Source organism: Neofelis nebulosa, chromosome 17 (assembly GCF_028018385.1).
Source record: "Neofelis nebulosa isolate mNeoNeb1 chromosome 17, mNeoNeb1.pri, whole genome shotgun sequence".
Taxonomy (NCBI): domain Eukaryota; kingdom Metazoa; phylum Chordata; class Mammalia; order Carnivora; family Felidae; genus Neofelis; species Neofelis nebulosa.
Window position 1 is genome coordinate 61346500 of NC_080798.1, and position 20569 is coordinate 61367068.

At 64.7% G+C, this 20569-nt stretch overlaps 2 protein-coding genes across 6 annotated transcripts in view; one reads left to right on the plus strand and one right to left on the minus strand.

Annotated features, from left to right (window-relative positions):
* On the minus strand, positions 1-4231 carry TRAPPC2L (trafficking protein particle complex subunit 2L). Of its 3 annotated transcripts, XR_009256181.1 has the most exons (6): positions 4133-4229; positions 2519-2691; positions 1214-1301; positions 998-1077; positions 773-863; positions 1-203 (listed from the first exon to the last, which is right to left on the minus strand). XR_009256181.1 is itself a non-coding variant. In XM_058709015.1 (5 exons), the coding sequence occupies exons 2-5, from the start codon at positions 2632-2634 to the stop codon at positions 158-160; spliced, it is 330 nt and encodes a 109-aa protein (XP_058564998.1). In that variant the 5' UTR covers positions 2635-2668; positions 4133-4231; the 3' UTR covers positions 1-157. The 3 variants fall into 3 exon arrangements, 2 of the variants coding, with proteins under 2 accessions (XP_058564998.1, XP_058564997.1); XM_058709015.1 differs by lacking the exon at positions 773-863 and having other exon boundaries at positions 2519-2668; positions 4133-4231; XM_058709014.1 differs by lacking the exon at positions 773-863.
* GALNS (galactosamine (N-acetyl)-6-sulfatase) overlaps positions 4211-20569 on the plus strand; it is a 25207-nt gene continuing 8848 nt past the window's right edge. The window contains exons 1-11 of one of the 3 annotated variants that reach the window (XR_009256179.1): positions 4211-4446; positions 9278-9401; positions 9716-9790; positions 10663-10765; positions 12898-13041; positions 13929-13995; positions 14080-14207; positions 14543-14682; positions 16387-16490; positions 19537-19673; positions 20344-20446. Coding sequence is in view for 1 of the 3 variants with exons in the window: in XM_058709012.1 (XP_058564995.1) it covers positions 4294-4446; positions 9278-9401; positions 9716-9790; positions 10663-10765; positions 12898-13041; positions 13929-13995; positions 14080-14207; positions 14543-14682; positions 16387-16490; positions 19537-19673; positions 20344-20446 (1278 nt within the window). In the remaining 2 variants the exon portion in view is untranslated. The remainder of the gene's footprint in view (positions 4447-9277; positions 9402-9715; positions 9791-10662; positions 10766-12897; positions 13042-13928; positions 13996-14079; positions 14208-14542; positions 14683-16386; positions 16491-19536; positions 19674-20343; positions 20447-20569) is intronic. The other 2 variants (XR_009256180.1, XM_058709012.1) reach the window with 2 other exon arrangements.

Below are 20569 nucleotides of genomic sequence, written 5' to 3' on the forward strand. Positions count from 1 at the left end.
TGATCTCAGAAGACCTTTAGTCTCCACGCACCGTGCCCGAGGCCTTGCCCCCAGCAGCAGGGACGCTCAGGAACAGGCACGGGATAGTAAACATCCATCTGGACGATGGCTTATGTACACAGTGCTTGTCTTCAAGCAACGGCCGCGGAGTTCTCGCTCAACACACTTGTATCATCATAGACGTCACCATGCTGTCAAAGGCCCTGCAAAGAAACATAGACCGATTCGGAGAAGCGGACCGGGCTCTGCACCCCCGGACCGGAGGAGTCCTCCAAAGTCCAGTGAACGTGGCCTCGAGGCCAGGCGATGAGAACCGAAGTCTCCCATCTCCTCCTGCCTCACGGCCCTGCCCTGGCTGGGGCTCCAGGAAGGGGTGCGGGGCTGCGGTGTGGGTTCACGGGGCCACGGTACAGCAAGGACGGCTAACGGCGGTCCCTGTCCCGCACAGCCCGGGAGACACAGTGTCGGGGCTGAGGGGAGGCACCACGGGAAGGGCCCAGCTTGGGTCTCTGCAGGGTCCTCTCGCCTGACGGCTACGAGGAGCCCCCCAGGAACCGTGTCTAGGAACGCAGGGAATTCCCAGGGGCGGATCTGGAACGTGTGCACGTGAATGCTTCTTTACAAAGCATCTTTGTGATGTGCTCATGTCCCATCTGCATCGACCTGAGACCTGTGTGGCTCATACCTGCGACCCAATCTCCTAACCGTCCCAGTTTGACATCGAAGACCAAGTCTTTGTGTGTGGGTTCCGCGGAGGTGCCCCAGGACTTACGGGGCATACGCGGGAAACCAAGAGGGCAGGGTGTGTGCCCTGGCCTGCTGCCCCATCCTCTTCTCACATGTCGGAATCCATGTGGGGATCACTGGAAAACCAGGTTCTGCTGCGTCAGAACCACTCCTCGGAGGAACAAGGCCCGTGGCTGAAATCGACCTTCCCTCCCTCACGTTCAGAATCGCAGCTTTTTGCAAGGCACGGTCCACACGGCAGTCAGCTCACCTGGACTGAATGCGGTCCCCAGGGTTGTAGAAAGGGTTGCACATCACATCTGTGTAGGAATTGTGCAGCTTCCGGAACATCTGAGAAGGAATCAGTGGTGTTAATTCACGTGCACACGCCGCGGCTGCCGCAATTCTGGCTTCTCGGCGTTTGAAAACAAAGCGAGAAAGAGAAAACGCACGAGCCCAGGAACATCCTGAGACGCCGCGCACTTACACTGCGGATCTCGTTGTCTCGCAGCGCCGTGTTGGAGGAGTCCACCACCATGACGAACTTCACCTTGGAGTTGGTCACGTAGCCGTATCTGCACGGCTGGTCAGGGAGCACTCTTTCTTTTTTTTTATTTTTATTTTTTAACATTTATTTATTTTTGAGACAGAGAGAGAGAGCATGAACAGGGGAGGGTCAGAGAAAGAGGGAGACGCAGGATCTGAAACAGGCTCCAGGCTCTGAGCTGTCAGCACCGAACCCGACGCAGGGCTCGAACCCACGGACCGCGAGATCATGACCTGAGCTGAAGTCGGACGCTTAACCGACTGAGCCACCCAGGCGCCCCGGGGAACACTCTTTCAATACGGAGACTCTGTGACGGCACGAAAAACGGCACCACCGCGGACGGCGTGTGAGCAGAGGGCCAGCTGTGTGCGTCCCTCGGCTCCGAAGCCACTTTGGCAAAATATAACAACCTTGCATCAAGAAGGACCCTGGACCGGACCTGCCCCACCACACCGGGAAAGGACCACACGGACCATGCCGGGGGGACTGCACACTTCCCTGGGGCAGCTTCTGGTGTTTACAGGAGAAGGACAGGCAGCTAAGTCTTCTCCCGATCGGAGCTCCGGGGGGGCCCCCTGCCCACACCCTGGGGCACCTCAACTTCGTTCTCCATCACTTCCTGGCCCAGCAGTGCTGCCAGTGCAGAAGCCCAAGAACCAGGCAGACCCTGCCTAAGGCACCCTCACCGCGACGGGCCACTTCCCCTGGTGGGACGGTGGCTCCCGGGCAGATGTCATCGAGGGCAAGCTACAGCACTGCTCGTGGAATGACCTCTGAACTCCACGGATGTCATGCCGTTTGTCCCCAGGGACTGGTCAAAACTTTACGGTGACTCGTGGGGCTGGGCCTGGTGACAAGTCTAGAATTGCTGTCCTTGCTCAGGAGCACTGGCCCCACTGAGACGGCACGGGAGGCAGTCCTCACAGGCGCTAAGAGGGCTCCTGCTGCTTCTGCAAACCGGACAAAGGGCAGGTGCAGACTGCCACTCAGTTCCAGGGAATCCATGCCCAGCTCTTCCCACGTGACCCTCCTAATTAACGTAAAAAAGGGTGTGAAGTCCCAATTAGCCTCAAGCTGCCCTAATTCTCTGCTGGTTGAGAGCTCTCGCTTTCTTTGCAAGCGATATTCCAAGATGTCTTTTGAGATCACCTGATCCCACCTGGAAGCCGGAGGCGGAATCTCTGGAAGCGAAGCCCCGTAGGGAGACCGCCCACGGGACCAGCCCCCGCCAGGTGTGAAGGATACACCTTGTAGTCCTCTGTGGGGTACAGCAGGCCCAGGTAGAGCTCCCTCTGGTCCACCAAGGCCTTCCCCATCGCGGAGATCTTCTCATCCACCACGTCCAGGGATGTGTGTACCATGTAGTGGAACTTCAGCTCATTCTCTGTGGGGGCGCTGCGGATGTAAAGAGGGTAATTCTGCAAGAAAGGATGTCGGCAACTGAGGTGACGGGGGTCCGCCCCGTGTGCACAGACTACGAGGACACGGCCACGGAGCACACGGACGACAAGAACCAATGAGTCACAGGAACATACTCTCATTCTCTAAAACCCATCGCGCAACCCTCCGAGCTGCTGTGGGCACTGCCTTCAGGGAACCCAGGCTAATCTGAGGTTTCCCTGTTGCCTGCATGGGGCATCATCAGCGGGGGGCAGGGGCAGAAGAACTGGGTTTGAGCACAGCCCGACTACAAGCCCTGGCACCTGGAGAAGTCGCTGGCCTTCTGTGTGGGGCCCCGTCCTGGAATGTGCTGTCATCCCAGCCCACAATACTAGCTGTTTCCCGATTCGTCCTCACTGCTACCGCTCCACCTGGGCAGAGGCACTCAGGTGCCCTCTCACTAAACGCTGTCGAGGCTCAGCTCAAACCTTCCTTCATCTCTGCACGGCCAATTCTTACCATTCCAACCCCAGGGGTTAATCGGGTCTTCCACGGGCTCCCACATGCCACAATTCACGGATTCTGTCCTGCTCTTGGTGCCGCACAGATATAAGAAACACAATGCTCTCTCTACCCTAACGGGACTAACATCTAGCGAGAAACAGTCAACAAACCCACCAGCAAATAACCCGCTATGTGCTAAGACAAGGCCACCCTTGAAAAGCTTCCCTAAGGATCACCTCCTAAGCCTGGTCTTCTGGAAACACAGAAGAATACAATATAAAACCACGTGGACGGCCGTTCAGCCGTCTGAGGATTCAGAAACAGCCTTCTGGAGGAAAGGAGATCTAAGGTGACCAATGTACGAAGATGGCAATGGGAAAGAGGGAGGAGCGTTCCAAGCGCAAAGGCCCAGAGGTGAGAAAGCTGCAGGTAATTCCGTTGGGTCGGAGTGGTTCGGGGAGAGGGGCATGACGCGACTAGATTATTCTGACGTTCTCCGAAGGCAACAAGCCGCCACTGGCGAGATTTCCGGCAGGGGCGTGACACGGTCCGGTTAGCTTTAAAACAGCACCGTGGCTGCAGTGTGGAGAGAAGGCTGCTGGCGGTCGGGCGGGCGAAGATGCGGCCGAGCGCGAGCGCCCCGCGCAGCAGGATGTGCAGCTAGGCTCGGGAGCGAGAGTCAACGGAGCCCGCGGACTGACGGGCGGACGGAAGCGGGGGTCCGGGGCCGTGCCCGCCCCGGGGCTGACACTCCAGCCGCTGCGGACGCGGGTCTGGGCGGCACCTGTCCCCGCACCGCCCCCACCACACCGGGGCGCGGCGAAGCCCCCCAGGCCCGTGCTCGCGGAGCCCTCTGGGCAGGGAGGGGGCGAGGGCGGGGCCCGGACAGGGGTCCCGCAGCCGCGTCCCCGCAGGCAGCCTGTCGGCGGGCGCCCGCCCGGGGCAGGAGCGGGACAGGCCCGCCCGCATACGCACCTCCTTGGCGATCACCGCCACGCACACCGCCATCTTGGAGGCCCGGTCGGGCGTGTCACGTGACCCGGGCGCCAGTCACGCGCTCTCCCTGGCCCCGCCCCGCCGCCCGGCCGGAAAAGCTGCCCGCGCGCCGGTCGGTTCCTGCCGCTGACCCGGGCTCGATGGCGCCGGGCGCGGTTGCTATGGCGTCGGTTGCCGCGGCGACGACCTGGCGGCTGGTGCTGCTGCTGCTGCTGCTGCTGCTGAGCATCGCGGGGCTCGGGGCCGCGGACGGCCGGCGGCCCCCCAACATCCTGCTCCTGCTTATGGACGACGTGAGTGCACCCGCCGATCAGGCTCCGGGGGAGGACCCGGAGTGGGAGGGGCCGTGGGGGAGTGGGGGGAGGGCCGTGGTGGCGAGAGACCGTGCGAGTGTCGTGGGGGAGGTGATGGGGGGGCCATGAGGGAGAGAAGGGCCGTGGGGGAAAGGCCCGTGGGCTGGGGAGGGCCATAGGTGGGGGAGGCCGTGGGGGAGTGTGGGGGGGGAGGACCGTGGGGGGAAGGCCATAGGTGGGGGAGGCCGAGGGGGAGTGGGGGGGGAGGACCGTGGGGGGAGGGCCATAGGTGGGGGAGGCCGAGGGGGAGTGTGGGGGGGAGGAGTGTGGGGGGGGAGGACCGTGGGGGGAGGGCCATAGGTGGGGGAGGCCGAGGGGGAGTGGGGGGGGGAGGACCGTGGGGGGAGGGCCATAGGTGGGGGAGGCCGAGGGGGAGTGTGGGGGGGGAGGACCGTGGGGGGAGGGCCATAGGTGGGGGAGGCCGAGGGGGAGTGGGGGGGGGGAGGACCGTGGGGGGAGGGCCATAGGTGGGGGAGGGCGAGGGGGAGTGTGGGGGGGAGGACCGTGGGGGGAGGGCCATAGGTGGGGGAGGCCGAGGGGGAGTGGGGGGGGGGAGGACCGTGGGGGGAGGGCCATAGGTGGGGGAGGCCGAGGGGGAGTGTGGAGGGAAGGGCCATGGGGGGGGAAGACTGTGGCTAGGCAGAGGGGGAGTGGGGGGGGGCCATAGGTGGGGGAGGCCGAGGGGGAGTGGGGGGGGGAGGGCCATAGGTGGGGGAGGCCGAGGGGGAGTGTGGAGGGAAGGGCCGTGGGGGGGGGGGAAGACTGGCTAGGCCGAGGGAGAGTGGGGGGGGGGAGGGCCGTGGGGGAGGTGGGAGGGGTCTGGGGAGAGGTAGTAGAGGTGGGAAGGGCCAAGGGCCCTTGAGGGGAGGACCGTAGGTGGGGCAGACAATGGGTGGGGAAGGTGGGGGGGGGGCTGTGGGGGAGGAGGTAGCTGCCCCAGGGCAGGAGGTGGGGCTATAGGTGAGGCTGTAGGTGGGGGAGGCCCTGTGGCACCCACCGGGGTGGGATTAGAACCTGGTCCTGTCATCCGTGGTCTTACTGCAGTAAAGCTGAATTGAAGTGGCCAAGTCCAGGCCGGCCAGGGGACGACTTCTTCTCCGCCCTCCCGCTCTGGAAGGACAGAGGGGCAGCCCAGACCGGCTCTCAGCACCCCCCTCACATCCTGCTGCCATCTCCCCCTCCCCCAGGGCCTAGGGTGTTGGGGGCAGGGAAGGGGTGTAGAGCTGACCCGGCCCCCTGTCCTGAGAGTCACTTTCTCTGTGTTTGGCCTGCCGGGTGTGCCCTGCCTGGGGCCGCTCCCGGCTTGCAGACACTTGTGGCCTCAGGTCAGGCGTTTGTGGGTTTGAGAGCAGAGGATGTTAGCTGCTGGGTGTGTGTGCGGCCCCAGGGGCGTGGTCACACGGGCCACTCTGGGGGGCCGGCCCTGCAGGGGTTCACAGGATTTTTGGCAGCAGGCTGAGCTGTCGGTGCGTCCCCTTGTGACTTTGTCACCTTGCTCTATCTGCAGAAGCTGGGAGTGGAGACTCTGAACTTAGAGTGGGTTGTCAGGGAAAAGCGGGAGCACAGAGGGCAGGCCCAGGGTGCTCGACAGCGCTCAGGCCCCGTCCCTCTTGTGACTTGCGCTCCTCAAACCCTCGGAAGGACTCCGCTTCGGTGTGAGTCGGCCGGCAGCTGCGGCCCTTAGAGAGCTTCAGGACGGCCGCGGAGAGGCCGAGGCCAGGCTGGTGTGGGGAGCGTTCAGCCTGGCCCTGACCTCCAGGGAAGGCCAGGGGGTGGAGTTTGAGTTCCATCCCTGATGACAGTGACTTAATCGGTCACGGCCTGTAGCGAACCCTCCGCGAAAACCCCGAGCAGTGGCAGCTGAGGGGTTCCAGGCTGGTACCTCCATGGAGGTGCCGGGAGGGTGGCCTGACCAGGGGGCAAGCAGGCTTCTGCCCACCCAGGCTCCCCTTGGGCTGTTCCGTCCATCCCATCTGGTGTTCCCGAGTCACACCCTTTAGGACAGACTGGTCTCGGGAAATACGACGCGTTCCTGGGCTCTGTGAGACATGGCAGCCAGTCCTTGGGTTCCGTCAGAAGTACAGAGGCCTGGAACACGCAGCTGGTGTCTGCGGTGGGGCCAGCCTGTGGCACTGAGCCCCTGACCCGTGGGGTCTGATGCCAGCTCCTGAGAGGTGGGGCAGGACTGGGTGGTTGGCACCCAGGAGCTGAAGAAGCAGTTGGTGTGGAGAACTCCCAGAGTTAGTGTCAGAAGTGTTTTGAGTAGGGGCGCCCGGGGGGCTCAGTCGGTTGAGTGTCCAGCTGGTGGTTTCGGCTCAGGTCATGATCTCACAGTTCGTGAGTTTGAGTCCCGCGTCGGGCTCTGTGCTGACAGTGCAGAGCCTGCTTGGGATTCTCTCTCTCTGCCCCTCCCGTGTGCGTACGTGCACCCTCTCTCTCTCTCTCTCTCTCTCTCGCTCTTTCTCTCAAAGTAAATAAAATTGAAAAATAAAGTTGTTCGAGTAAAAATTGGAGTTTCCCCAAAAGGCAGACAGAGACCCTCACGGGACCTTTGGACCAGGGCCATGGGCCTCACGCAGCTGCCGGGAAACATTCAGGTTTCAGAGATTTAGCTCAAGAAAATGAGCGTAAAGTCTCTCAAAACTTTTCCCTATTAAAATCGTGATTTCTTTTTATTAAAAAATAAATAAATAAATAAGAGTTCTTCAGCAGTCCTGAAGAAAGATCCCAGACGCTTCTGTGGTTCTGCCCTCCGGGGACACTGAACGTGCTGGTCTTTAGTGTGTGAACTTGCTCAGGGGACAGCTGCTCCCGAAGCAGGTTGTGGCCTCTCGGGAGACCCCGTCCCAATGGCTGTGACGGAAACTCCGCTTCCTGGGGAACAACAAGTCTTGCACACGCGCCCTCTGTGTCTCCCTGCGTGTGCCAGCCGCTCAGAGCCGGGCCCCCCGGAGGCTGGTGTGAGCAGGCCCCTTGGGCTGGCCACACTCTCCTGAAGGCTCACCCTTTCGGATTCCTGCCCTCCCCTTCTGTCCCCGGGCAGTACCCGCTCTCTTCGCCAGCGCCCGTAGCATTTTATGTCGTAGTGTTTTGAAATGATCGTGTTTTGGGGACGCTGGGTCGAAATCCATTAACTTCTGTTTCGTTCTGCCTTTTCGAGGGGCTGCTGGAGGGCCCAGATGTGCACGGGTGACTGTGTTTTGTCAAAAGCGTGGCTTCAGGCCCAAGAGGTCCCAAGTGGTGGTGCGTAACCGGCACCGCGGTGCTTTGGCTTGAGGGGACTACGTGGGGAGCCCCCCACCCCCCGGACACCCGCCGTGGGGCAACAGGAAACCGTCACAGGCGGCCGGGAGGGTCAGGGCTGGGCCTCTCTCGTGCAGGTTCCTCCTTGTGGCCTTGGGGTTGCTTGGCAGCCAGAAGTCCTCCAGACTTCTGGGCGGCCAACGTGGGTTACTTGGGACCTGCTGATGATAATGACATGACACGCACTCGGAGTGACTCAGGCGAGGATAGCAATTCTGGCTCTCCCAACCGGATAGGCCCAGCCGCTGTGGCTTCAGGCCAGCAGGATCCAGAAGCACGCCCCCACCCCGCCCCCAGCCGTGTCTTCCAGGCCCGGTTGCAGGGTGCGCTGCCTTGATGGCTCAGGTGGCTTGCCTGAGTCAGCCTCGCTGGGGAGGCCCAGTGCAGGGAGCAGGATGGGGGCAGGCATGACGGGGCCTCCTCGGCTCTCCCGGGTGGCACCCGGCAAGGGCCAGGACCACGGACGGACGTCTGTGTCGGTGTCCCTCAGCGTGTGCCTGCAAGCGGGCAGGTCCCGGGCGGGCGCGCGCCCCAGGGGTTTAGAAGATGTTGGGAACGACCGCAGGGTCGGAGAGATCGAGCCTCGCATCGGGCTCCACGCTAACATCGTGGAGCCTGCTTGGGAGCCTCTCTCTCCCCGTCGCTGTTCCTCCGCCAGTAGTGCCCATGTTTATGTGCACGCACTTTCTCTTTCTGTCTAAGTAAGTAAATAAATAAAAAGAGTTATCTTTTCTGTCCCAGTCCTGGAGGCCAGAGGGAAATTGGGGTGGCAGCAGGACTGGCTCCCCCGAGCCTCGGGAGGAGCCTCTCCTGCCTGTCCTCCGGCTCCGGTGGCCCCTGGCCTTCCCGGCTTGTGGCCTCGGCCCTCAGCCTCTCTCCTCCCACGGCTTCCCCGTGTCCGCATCTCCTGTCTGGACAGGAGTCGTTGAGTTTGGGGCCCGTCTCCCCCCAGCGATTCCACATCTTAGCGGATGACACCCGCGTTTCCAAATAGGAGGCGTGCGCGGGGTCCGAGTGGACCTGACGTTCGACCCGGGACCGCGTGGATGGGCCGCGTTCTGTACGTGCACCCGGCACGTGACAGGCTCGGGGGCCGTCGTGAATCGCGCCGCCGTGGACGTTCGCGTCATTCGTGTGGTTGCGTGTGGCGCCAGCTGGCCGTTCCCCGGGTAGACCCGGGAGTGGAACCGCGCGGGCGTGGGGCCACGCCGTGGCGAGCTTGGTGGGGAGCCCGGCCGCTTCTTCCTCGGCCTGGCTTTGCGCAGCAGGCTCGGGGGCTCTCGCTTCTCGCTGCGCCTAGATGTGTGTTTTGAGCCGCCGGCCCCGCGAGCGGGAGGCCGCCGGGCGCTGGGGTGTGGTCGGTGAGCTCTGCGGCTGTGGGGCGCGGCGACGGCAGCTCCGGCTTTCCCGTCGCGACTCCCCCGAGACGGAAGGAGGTGGTTCCACCTCTCCGTGCCGTCTCCTGCAGATGGGGTGGGGCGACCTGGGCGTGAACGGAGAGCCTTCCAGAGAGACCCCAAATTTGGACCGGATGGCCGCAGAGGGGACGCTGTTCCCAAACTTCTACTCAGCCAACCCGCTGTGCTCGCCGTGTAAGTCGGGGCTGGGCCGCGGGCACGAGGCGGGGGCGGGCACCCGGGCGGCCCCGACTCCGCCGCTCCCGCCTTTCTTCCGAGCAGAGCGCCACAAGGGCTGGCAGGCGGGTGCGGCCTTTCCCCCTGGGGCCCGGGCCCCGTGCCGTCACGGGGTGGGGAGGTAGAAGCCGCCCGTGGCCTCCTGGGACGGCCACTCGGGCTGCAGAGACGGCCTAACGTGCGGCCCCGGGAGGAGCAGGAGGGCCGGAGGGGCCGGCCGTGGGGCTCGCGTGGGACTCGGGCTCGCCACGGTTTCTGTTCTCCCCGCGCAGCCAGGGCGGCTCTGCTCACCGGACGCCTGCCCATCCGCAGCGGCTTCTACACCACCAACGGGCGGGCCAGAAACGGTACGCTACCCACCGACGGCGTCTGCGGGCGCGGGGGGCCCAGGGAGGAGGGCCGGGGCTGGTCACCGTGGTCACATGTGACCTTGCGTCTGCGGAGTGGTGCCTGTCACCTGGGCTCGGAGGTGCCGTTCAGGTTGTAGCACGTCGTTTGAAACAGACCGTTGTGGTGCTTCCGCTCAGGATAGTGCGTTTTGGGGGCGCCTGGGGGACTCAGGCGGTTGAGCGTCCGACTTCGGCTCAGGTCACGGTCTCACAGTCCGTGAGTTCGAGCCCCACGTCGCGCTCTGCGCCGACAGGTCGGAGCCTGGAGCCTGCTTGGGATTGTGTGTCTCCCCCTCTCTCTGCCCCTGCACCGCTCACACGTGCACGCTCTCCTTTTCTCTCTCTCTCAAAAATAAACAGTAGCAAGAGAAATTTAAGACTGCATTGTTTTTGAGTTTACCTGTTCATTCTGAGAGAGAGGGGGCGCACGCACGTGCAAGCGGGGGAGGGGCAGAGAGGGAGACTCCCAAGCCGGCTCCGTGCTGTCAGCGCAGAGCCCAGCACAGGGCTTGAACCCCCAAACTGTGAGATCGTGACCTGAGCCGAGACCAAAAGTCGGACACTTAACCGACTTGAGCCCCCCAGGCGCCCCCAAAACCGTGCTTTTGAAGAGGAAGGTGGGGGGTAGTGGGCGGTCTTCTCAGGGACTCGGTGGAGGGCCCGCCCCGTCTCTTTCCGGCTGCAGCTGTGACGAGGACGGCCGGGCCCAGCACCCCTCCCTGCTCCTCGTACCCGGGCAACTTGGACGGTCGTGCTGCGGGGATCTCGGGGGGCCCTGGGGAAACAGGGGCATAGAGAGCCCGGGGAGCACACGCCGTATTGCCCTGCAGCCTACACCCCCCAGGAGATCGTGGGCGGCATCCCGGACGACGAGCTCCTCCTGCCCGAGCTGCTGAAGGGGGCCGGCTACGTCAGCAAGATTGTGGGCAAGTGGTGAGTCCTGACCCTGCTCTGGAGCGTGCCCCACGCCAGGGATGCTGGCGAGACGCTTCCCGGAGGCGGGTCCTCGGGTGGGAGCGGGAGTCCGGTGTCCCGCTCCCACGTCACCTTCCCGGCCGCACACCCTGCCCCCTGCTCGTCTCCCCGGGGTGCCTGTCAGTGCGGCTCGTCCGGCACGGGTGACACCGTGTCGGCAAGCACAGGTGCTCTGTGTGTGGGTGGTGTGAAGAGCCAGCGGGAGGTGACGGGCAGCCCCTCGGTGTGGGACCGCCGGGACCCGGTGATGGGACCCCGGAGGCTCGCGTTGCTGTGCGTGTTCGTGCCAGAAGCAGGGTCAACGGCTTGTTAACTGCCCGGGGTCCCCGGGTGCGCAGCCCCGGAGGGTAGGTGTGGAGGCCAGGTGTTCTCTCCTTCCTTTCCCGAGTTCCGGGGCTCTTGGGAAAGAGCAAGCCCGCTTCCTACCGGGAGCCTCTCCGGTTTTCCAGCCCTCGTGGCCCCCCCGCTGCACCGGGGCCCCTCTGGCACTTGCTGGCACTGCTCTGCCCGGGACGGGCGCCTCGTCTGTGCCCCTTGGGGAGGGGGGTGCCGGGTCACGTCGACGGGGGGTCCACAGAAACCGGAAGAGTAAGGGTCGGAAACGCAGGAGCTCCAGAAGCTGCCTAAGGAACGCGTTCTCGCTCCGGAGTCCGGCCGGGAGCAGAGCTCCCAGCAGGTGGCGGTGGCGGGGCAGAGTGGTGCCGGGGAGACTGGCAGAGGGCGGCAGCGAGGCCTGCGGGACCGAGTCTGGGCGGCGCCCAGCCCGGCAGGCAGCTCTACCCCGCGTCCCGCAGGCCTCCCGGGCGGGGGCCCGTCACAGGGCCACACAGGGTATTGGCGGCCGTGGCCGGACTTCCCTGACCTTACTCCCGGCGCCCCTCGTCCAGAATTCCTCGGCTTGACCAAGTGCCGGGATGGGTGCGGCCAGGACTCGAGCGAGAGGCTGCTTGGGCCGCCCTGGGCCCAGGGGGCCGCGAGCGCTGCCACCGCAGGCTGAGCGTGGTCGCCGGACGGCTCCGCGTCGGCAGGACCTCGGGCGGGTGTTGCCGTCAGGAAGAGGCCGTGCGAGCCGACGCAGGCGGGCAGGCAGGGGTGCCGCGGGCGGCCGCTGTGGCCTGCTCCCCGCTGGGGCTGGAGAGGAAGGACCCTCTGTTGCAGGGACGCTGTGCGCGAGCTCGCGTGGTCACGAGAGCATATGTGACCCCCTTCCCCGGTGGGGTCGCCTTGCTCCCCAAGAGCACGTGGCCAGGGTGCACCACACGCGTCCAGCCGTGCTCAGGCTCTGCCGGCCCCTCCGATGGGCACCTCCCGTTGGCAGGAGAGCCTGACATTCGGTGCCCCAAGAGGGAGGGTTGTCAGGGATGAGCGTGTGGGGCGGGGTCGCCTCCTCCTGATGCCTACAGTCCAGAGCCTGATCCGGGGAGAAACTCGGCCGTTGTCCCCCTGTGGGCACACCCACCCGCATCTGGGGCCAGGGCGCTGGCTCAGTGAGCAGCCCTGGCGGGTCCTGGCCCTGCCCCAGTGTGTGATGAGGTCAGGTCCCGGCAGTCAGTTCACCCAGGGCCTGCCGGGCCATCTTTGGGGGCGCGATTATCGGTAACCGGGAGAAGAGGCTCTCGATCGATGACCGTATCCCGAGAGGTTGGTAATTACTGGGACACTGCCTTCCTCACACGCTCAGGGAGGCTGAACCTACAGACCTGTCCCGACAAGTAGGAAAAGGCTAGAAGAAGCTGGAGTGTGGGGGCGGGGCTGCGGTTGGAGTTCTGGGTGGTTCCAGGTGGGTGTGAGGTATCCCCACCCTGCGTCTGGTGCCCTTCCTGGCATCCTGGAGCCACGCGCGGGTACGCTGCTGTGCCTGGCACCCTCTGTGGCCAGTGCCTTCTGCCGTTGCCTGTTGGGGGGGGTGGGCCTGGTGCCCTCCTGGAGGAAGAGGTCCTGGTGTGTCTGGGGCTTAGTGCACATTGGGCACGGGAGCCGCCCTTGTTTCCTGAAACGTTCCGTGAAGGCAAGGGGTTGTCGTCTGTGGTCAGAACTCTGGGGCACCGCTGAGCAGGGGTCCCTGAAGCGTCCTGGGTTCCTGTTTCTAGGCATCTGGGCCACAGGCCTCAGTTCCACCCCCTGAAGCACGGATTCGACGAATGGTTTGGATCCCCCAACTGTCACTTTGGACCTTATGACAACAGGGCCAGGCCCAACATCCCTGTGTACAGGGACTGGGAGATGGTCGGCAGGTAACGGGTCCCTCCCCCCCGACCCCGAGGACGGTGGCGCCCGCCCCCCATGCTGCCATGGGGGCAGGACGGAGGTTCTGGGACCACCCGCTTGCCGGCGTGCCCGGGCTCTGCTCTGTCAGCTGGTGGTTCTGCCCGGGGCTGAGGGACTCGGGGCCTGGGGTTGCTGCCCGAGCCACACCTGCAGGGGCTCAACCCGGAAAAGGTTAGAACCGTGACGGCGACCAGAGCGCCTCCCCCGAGCAGGGGTGTTCGCCCCGCAGCCACATCGGTGTCCGAGGCTTGGTTCGAGCCCGTCGGCCGCGCTGTCTGCCCGCCCCGGATTGGCCCGCGGCCGCGTGCCAGGGCACCATGGGGCTCGGCCCTTCCCTGTGAGCCTGCCGGGGCGCTCTGCTCCAGGAACCCCTGGTCTGGCCTGTCAGGCCCTGGTCTGTCTTGGGTTTCACGTGGCTTCATTTTCCTCCCTTTTTCATTCTGTCGTGTTTTGGGTGGAAATTCTCGTTGCGCATCGCGGGCCAGAAAGCTAGGTCACGTCCTTGCCTCTTTAGTGGCCGTGTGTCGAGACAGTCGCGTGGCTCAGAGCGCACAGCTCGGCGGTTTCCGGCACGTTCTTGGTGCCGTGCAGACACGGCCCCCGTGAGCTGCCAGCGGCCCCGGGTGACCATTGACCCTCCTCTGCTGTCCTCTCCCCCTCCGACCTTCTCTCAGATGGGGGCCGCCGGGAGCCTCGTCCTCGAGCCGCCGTGGCCTCAGGAGCAGTGCCAGAATCCGCTCTCGTTTGACGCATCTTTGTTTTGAATGAGGCCCGTGACCGCCTGTGCGGTCGTGGAGGAGGAGGCTTCCCTGGGCTGAAGTCTGGTTCTCGTCTGGGTTTGTGTCCTTGTCAGATACTATGAGGAGTTTCCAATTGACGTGAAGACCGGAGAAGCCAACCTCACCCAGCTGTACTTGCAGGTAATAGGAGCCCGGGCTGGGCCGGCTCCGGGGTGGGGGGCGGGCCGGCCTCCAGGGCACAGGAAGGGGGTGTGTTTTCCTCAGGAAGCCCTGGATTTCATTAAGAGGCAGCAGGCGGCTCAGCACCCCTTCCTTCTCTACTGGGCCATCGACGCCACTCACGCGCCTGTGTATGCTTCTAGGCCTTTCTTGGGCACCAGCCAGCGAGGGCGGTGAGTCCTTGGTCATAGAGACGCAGACCCCCCCCCCCCCCCCCCCCCCCGCTGGAGGGTTCGTCTGTGCTTGATTACCTCCAGGGACGGGGCACTCGGTACCGTTGCGTCTTTAATCAGCAGGCACAGAGACTGAAGCCCTGTGCTTCTTTGACGCTGTCCCTCAGCCCGGGTTTCGTGGAAGGAGGGTTGCAGTGGTCTGGTTGGCTCTGTCCTGGGGTGCCTCTGAGATCTGGAGTTCTCCTCCCCCTCTTCTCTGAATTCAGCGAGTCTGTTGTGTTGTCCGTCCCGGAAGTCAGGGCCTCGCTGCTCGCTGATGCCCTCTTTCCCCGTAGGTACGGGGATGCTGTCCGGGAGATCGACGACAGTGTCGGGAAAATCCTGGGGCTTCTCCAGAACCTGAGGATCGCGGAAAACACGTTTGTCTTCTTCACGTCTGACAACGGTGCTGCTCTCGTTTCTGCCCCTAAACAAGGTCAGTGTTCTCTGAGACTCTGTCAGGGACCCCTCCTGGGGGCCCTCGTCCAGTGGGAACCGACGGGACAAGGCCCGAGAGCCACACTTGGCCTGGGCCTAGTCACACAGGAGACCGGCAGGGGCCACCCGCCACGTCTCACGGCGCCCCCTCCGCCCCTGAAAGGCTGGGGCATCTCCAGGCCTCAGGGGAGGAGGTGGTGTCTAGGAGGGCAGGGGTGAGCCCCCTGCCCCGGGGTCCTGGCTTGGCTCCGCGAGGGGGCCTCCTCGGGGCTGTGGCCCCTGGGGCTGCGCAGCGAGCTCTCGGGCTGCTCCGTCTCGTAGAGCAAGGATGTTCCACCCTGGTGTCCTGTAAGGGTCTTCCCCCCGCCCCCCATCGTGCCACGTCTCTTCGTCCCATTTTCCTTTAAAACACCGGAGCCTCAGCAGGGCCCTGAGTCACTCAGAGAGCTCTGGAAGGAAGGCTGCAGGGATCGGGAAGCCCTCCGGGGACAGGCCTGGGTGGGGAGGTGCTGAGGGACCCTGTAGCTGGTGTCCGTGGGGCAGACAGGTGCAGGCTGAGAAGGAATCGTGTTTCGGTGACGGCAGCGGTTGAGGGTCCGGCCTGGCTGGTCTGGGGCCCCAGGCGGGCCACATGGTGCCATCCATGGCCCCTGGAGGGGCTCCATCCGTGGGCAGGCTCCCCTCGTACAGCTGATGGTCCCAGAGGTGGGGGCGGGGTGCCAGTCCCCACCCGGCTCGACATCCCGGAGAGCCTCCCTGCCGGCCGCCCTCGCTGTGACCACCAGCCTCCCGGGCCCGTCTTTGTGCCTGAATTACGGAATGGTTCACGTGCGTATTTATACGAGCGCAAATCTTTGTACTCCTCGCACAGCTCGAGGAGCAGGACTGGGTGAGCCGTGGACCCTCGTGGGCACTCTGAGCCCCCGTGAGCCCCCCAGACACAGCACATCCCGTCTTCCTCGCCGTCCCGGGATCCGCACGCCTGTGCGCGCAGTGCCTGCATTCCCTCCACAGCTGCTCTCCCCAGACCTGCCTGCACCAACGGGGTGGGGTTCGGGTCGGCGTAGGAGCAAGCCCCAGGGGTTACTGCCCCGTTTTACTTTCCCCCCATCTCAGGGGGGACCAGGGTTGAGGGAGCCCCGGGCAGCTCGTGCTGGCAGCCGCAGTCCTCCACGTGTCCTGCTGGGGACCTTCCTTTGTGCTCTGGGGCTGGCCGGCCGCTGACGCTTCCCACAGGTGCAGTTCAGGGGCCACCTGCTCAGAGGGGGACTTCTCAGATGAACCCCCCACGGGACTCGGGGTGGTGCGTCTTAACTAGACCCCAGCCCCACACACAGGGGTGCTAAGAAGCCCCACGCCTGGCAGGTGACCGTAAACCCTAGTAACCTGCTCTCGGGGAACACGTTTCGTGGCCCTTGGTCACAACACTGCTCACGTTCCGAATCTGAGTGGTCGCTCAGCACCGGGGACACGATGTTCCGCTTTGGGGCGTTCTGACCTCGAACTTGAGCTGTGAAGTCTGCGCCGGTCCCGTGTGGAGGTGCCTGCGTGTTTCAGCAGCATCGCCCCGAGGGGCCGGGAGGATGGGGGGAGGGGGTGGGCCGTGGCAGAGAGACGCCGCCTGAAGGCGAGCGCCCAGCAGGCCGTGTGCCACCCTGGGGACCCGGGGAGGCATCTGATGGGCGACCCCCTGTCTCCCCAGGTGGTAGCAACGGCCCTTTCCTGTGCGGGAAGCAGACCACGTTTGAAGGTGGGGTGAGGGAGCCTGCGATCGCGTGGTGGCCCGGGCGGATCCCTGCCGGCCAGGTGAGTCAGAGCGGCCACCCCCCAGGGCTCCGGGGCGGCGAGACTCCCGGCGCCTCCCAAGGCTGAGGTGGCTGGAGGAGGGCGAGCGGGGCGGGCGGCGGCGGCTGCCGTCGGCAAACGTGGCCGGCCTGAGTTACACCGAGCGAAGCAGACTTTATCAGAGCCTTAGCGTGCTAACGGGTGTTGCGCACACCTGGAGGGCTCAGGGCACGCCGAGTTTCTAAGACCCTCACCTGGCCGCGGAAGCTTCTCCCCAGAGCGTGTCTCCCGGGCCACTGGTTCCGCGGGCCGTCTGAGAGACGGCAGCCGCTGGGCGGTGTGTGCGGCGTGCAAGGGCAGACCGCAGCCTGGTGGCCTGGCCCCTCGTGCCCGGGCCGGTGTGCGTCCTGCCGTCCCCGCTGGCAGCCTCTTCTCCTCGGAGCACCCGCTCCGTTCCTCCTTCAGCTGAGAACCACGCGCAGTGCCCTCTGTCCCTGGCGTTTCAGTTCAGACTCCTGTCCCCGGGGGCGTCCAGGCTGACCTGTGAAAACACGCACGTCGCCGTGTCTTACCTGGCCTTCCTCCTCTTTTGACGAGCCCCAGTGCTGGTTTCGGGTCTGCCCTCACAGCAACACCACGAGGCCTCCCGTGACACCTGTGGCTTCTGTCACACCTGCCAGGCTTAGTGGCCTACACGACAGCCCCGTCTCTCGGGCGGGGGGTCGGGAGACCAGCACGGGCCTCACGGGCCGGCATCGGTGTCACGGGCCCCGTTTCCTTCTGGAGGCTCCCGGGAGGACCCGTTTCCTCAACTTTCCCGGCTTCTAGAGGCATCCACGGCCCCTCCCTCCGTCGCCCAAGCCAGCAATGGCCCGTCGAGTGTCCCCTCGTCACGTTGACTCTGGCCCTCCCGCCCCTGTCCACCGTTAGGACCCTGTGGTGACACTGGCCTTCCCTGGGGGTCCAAGGTCAGCCCCTGTTTTCAGGTCGGCTGCTTGGCAGCCTTGGTTCCTCTCTGCCCCGTAAGGAAGCATGTTCACAGGATCCGGGGATTGGGGTGTGGACGTGGCGGGGGGTGAGTGGTGTCCTGCCTGTTCTCATCACCACCACTGCCACCGTCGTCACCATCACCGTCATCGTTACTGTCACCGTCCTCCTCATCACCACCCCTCCCGTGCCACACGTTAGCACACTGTGGCCGAGAAGAGGAAGTCACTTGTCAGGATCTCCCAGCTAGGAGGTGGCAGAACTGGGAGCAGACCCCTGGTGTGGGGCACGAAGCCCACCCTCCGTGGCTCCCCACAGCCACTCCTCCTTGGGACAGTGTCCACGGGGATCCCTGTCCCAAGGGGAGGCTCCAGCCTTTGGGATCGCCCTCCATCCCTCGCGTGCCTGGCTTCTCACCCGTCTGGGCCCTGCTCCCCGGAGGAGAGTGTACCTAACAGAGCCGTGTGGCCCTCCCTGCACTGGCCCGTGGCACGTGTTGGAATTGAAGCGGACAGCTTGCGGTGACGCCCTGTCATTTGTGCCAGCGGTTGCAGATACTCGGCCCCCCTTTCGCATCTGGTAGCACGACTTGATGAGTTACAGCCTTTTTTTTCCGGAGTGAAGTCTCGGGAGTGCTGGGAGAAGCGTCCGTGACTTCCTGCCACATGCCCGCAACAGACCTTCTGCGTTTTCTCAAAGACGTTCTGTGCACGTTGAGAGTTTCTGTTTTTCAAAAGAGCTTCTCTGTGTGCTCCCGGCTGTCCCGTGCTCCTAAGGACGTCAGACACCCCGTCTTTCCCATCGTGCCACCCGCACGGCACCCTCTTCCCCGTTTTCCGCAGACGGTTAAGATATCTGGGTTTCTTTCTTTTTCTTTGTTGTGTCCTAAAAGAAGCGGCCAAGGAGAGAAGTCACGGGAACAAGATAAGGCCAGCGGCCATCTCCTCCCTTGTGCAGGGAGGCTCACAGTCCTCGCACCAAACCTTCACAGCTCGCACCAAACGCTGACCGTCCTGCTCCCCCCGCACTGGGCAGCGGCACCAGGGACGCGAGCAGCCGCGGGCTGTGTGCTCAGTTTCCACACGGAGTTGCTCGTGGCAATGTCACGTGATAGCCCTGAGGTGACAGTCCCCCGGGGCGCGGGAAGCGGTGGCTAAAGTCCCGCCAACAGCGTGTGCACGGGGGATGCCTGCCTCGCCAGATCTGCCAGCAGACCCCCCGGGTCTCCCCACGGACCCAGCCGTCACCCCCAGATTGGGCTTGAGGAGAGCGGGGGCCACCGATGGGAAAGCCCCGGGAGACTCCAGAAGAGGCAGAGCCACGTCCGTGGAGACCAGCAGGCGCCCCGATTCTGAGGACGCACCTCTCTTCGGGCCCGTCCTGCTGCTTGTGTGGAGTTAGACCGTTCGTTCAGGGCCAGCGTAGTCTCTGCAAGAAAGGTTGCCGTCCCGTCCGCTCGCCCTCCCGTCAGCCCTGGCCAGGCGCCCTCCTCCCTGCTGCTCTGGGCCTCGGGGGTCTCTTTTCCACTTGTGCTCAGACCTGATCTGGGAAGTTCCCAGTGGTTCAGTGTTGAGATAACGGTGACGGCCTCGAGAGGGCAGACGGCGCCCTGCTGGACCTGCTGGCCTCTCCCCAGACCGTCTTTTCGCTTCTGTCTGGTTCTCGTTCGTAGCCGCTGCAGCTGTGAGGGCTCGGGATGGGCCTGGAACAGGGCCTCGGCCCGCTCCAGGGTCACGTGGGCCAGCTTGAGCCCCCGTTGGGGCCTAATATCCCAAAGCCACTCTCCCAACGAGAGGGCTCCTCCCTCCTTTGCAGGGTCCCGAGGGGCGAGAGTGTGGCAGCCACGCGTGAGCCCGCCCGACCCCCAAGGACGTGAGGGGTTCTGGGAGGGGCTGAAAAGGCGGGACCCGCGGCGAGGTGCTGGGCCGGGGCGTGTGGCCGTGCGGGTGCGCACCAGGCGTGGAAGGCCGCTGTCTGCGTGCGTGCTCCGTAGGGTTGTGACCGCGTGCCCCTTGCTGCCCCTGGCGCCGTCTGGTCGGGGCAGGGCATCCTGAGCATGCCTGTGCCACGTCCCTTTCAGGTGAGCCACCAGCTGGGCAGCGTCATGGACCTCTTCACCACCGGCCTGTCCCTCGCAGGCCTGGCACCGCCCAGCGACAGGGCGATCGACGGCCTGGACCTCCTCCCTGCCGTGCTGCGGGGCCGGCTGACAGACAGGTGGGTTCCAGCCGGGCGCTGCCCCCCAGCTCCAGGTGACGCACAAAGCAGGACTCCGTGCCCTCGCTGGCTCTCGGCAGAGGGAGGATGTGAGGGCACCGGTGGGACTTTCTGTCTGGTGGACGGGACGCGTCCTGGCGCGGGAGCCCCGGTCCTCCTGAGACCATTCCTAGCACCCAGGGCGCCGGGGCGTTTCCACGTCGGCTCTCGGGGCGGAGGGCCCTCGTTCCTGCCTGTGATGGCTGGCACTTGTGCCTCAGGCCGTGGGAGGGAGGAGAGACTGTTCTCCCCAAGTCTCTGGGCACCCGGACCCCTGGAGCCCGGTCCCGTCCTGCGCCCCACGTCTGTCGGGTCCTCCGTGTCCAGGCTCAGCTTCTCTGCAACGCGACACTGGCCCTAGAGCTCGCGTCTTGCTGGGGAGGGGCCACCAGACGTCCTGGTCCCGGCAGGCTGTCTGCCCCAAGATGAGGGCCAGAGTCTCTCCCAGGGCCCGGAACCGAGGCGGCCGACCTTGGGGGCTCACCCCCAGCAGCCTTGTGGACCTGCTCCCCCGTGTGCCCGGTTTGAGCTCAGCACGGTGGTTTCTGTAAAATTTCGATATAACTGCACACCCGCAAGTTTCTCGTGTCACCCGACCTCCTGTCCCCACCCCACCCCCCTCGCCGAACAGGCCGATATTCTATTACCGTGGCGACACACTGATGGCGGTCACCCTCGGCCAGTACAAGGCCCACTTCTGGACCTGGACCAATTCCTGGGAGGAGTTCAGACAGGTAAGGGGGCTTAGGGCGGCCGTGGGCTCCGCTTCCCACACCACCTTGTCCTGGGAGGACACCTCGGGACGAAGCGGGCCGGCTGGTGGCCGGCCCCAGAGGCCTCACCGTGGGCCCACCGTT

Coding starts and splice junctions, on each gene's coding strand:
- TRAPPC2L (XM_058709014.1), bottom strand. CDS start 4,165: ATGGCGGTGTGCGTGGCGGTGATCGCCAAGGAG. Junction 1,302..2,518: donor CCCACAGAGGACTACAAGGT/GTATCCTTCACA, acceptor CCAGCCGTGCAG/ATACGGCTACGTGACCAACT. Junction 204..997: donor GGGGACCGCATTCAGTCCAG/GTGAGCTGACTG, acceptor GTTTCTTTGCAG/GGCCTTTGACAGCATGGTGA.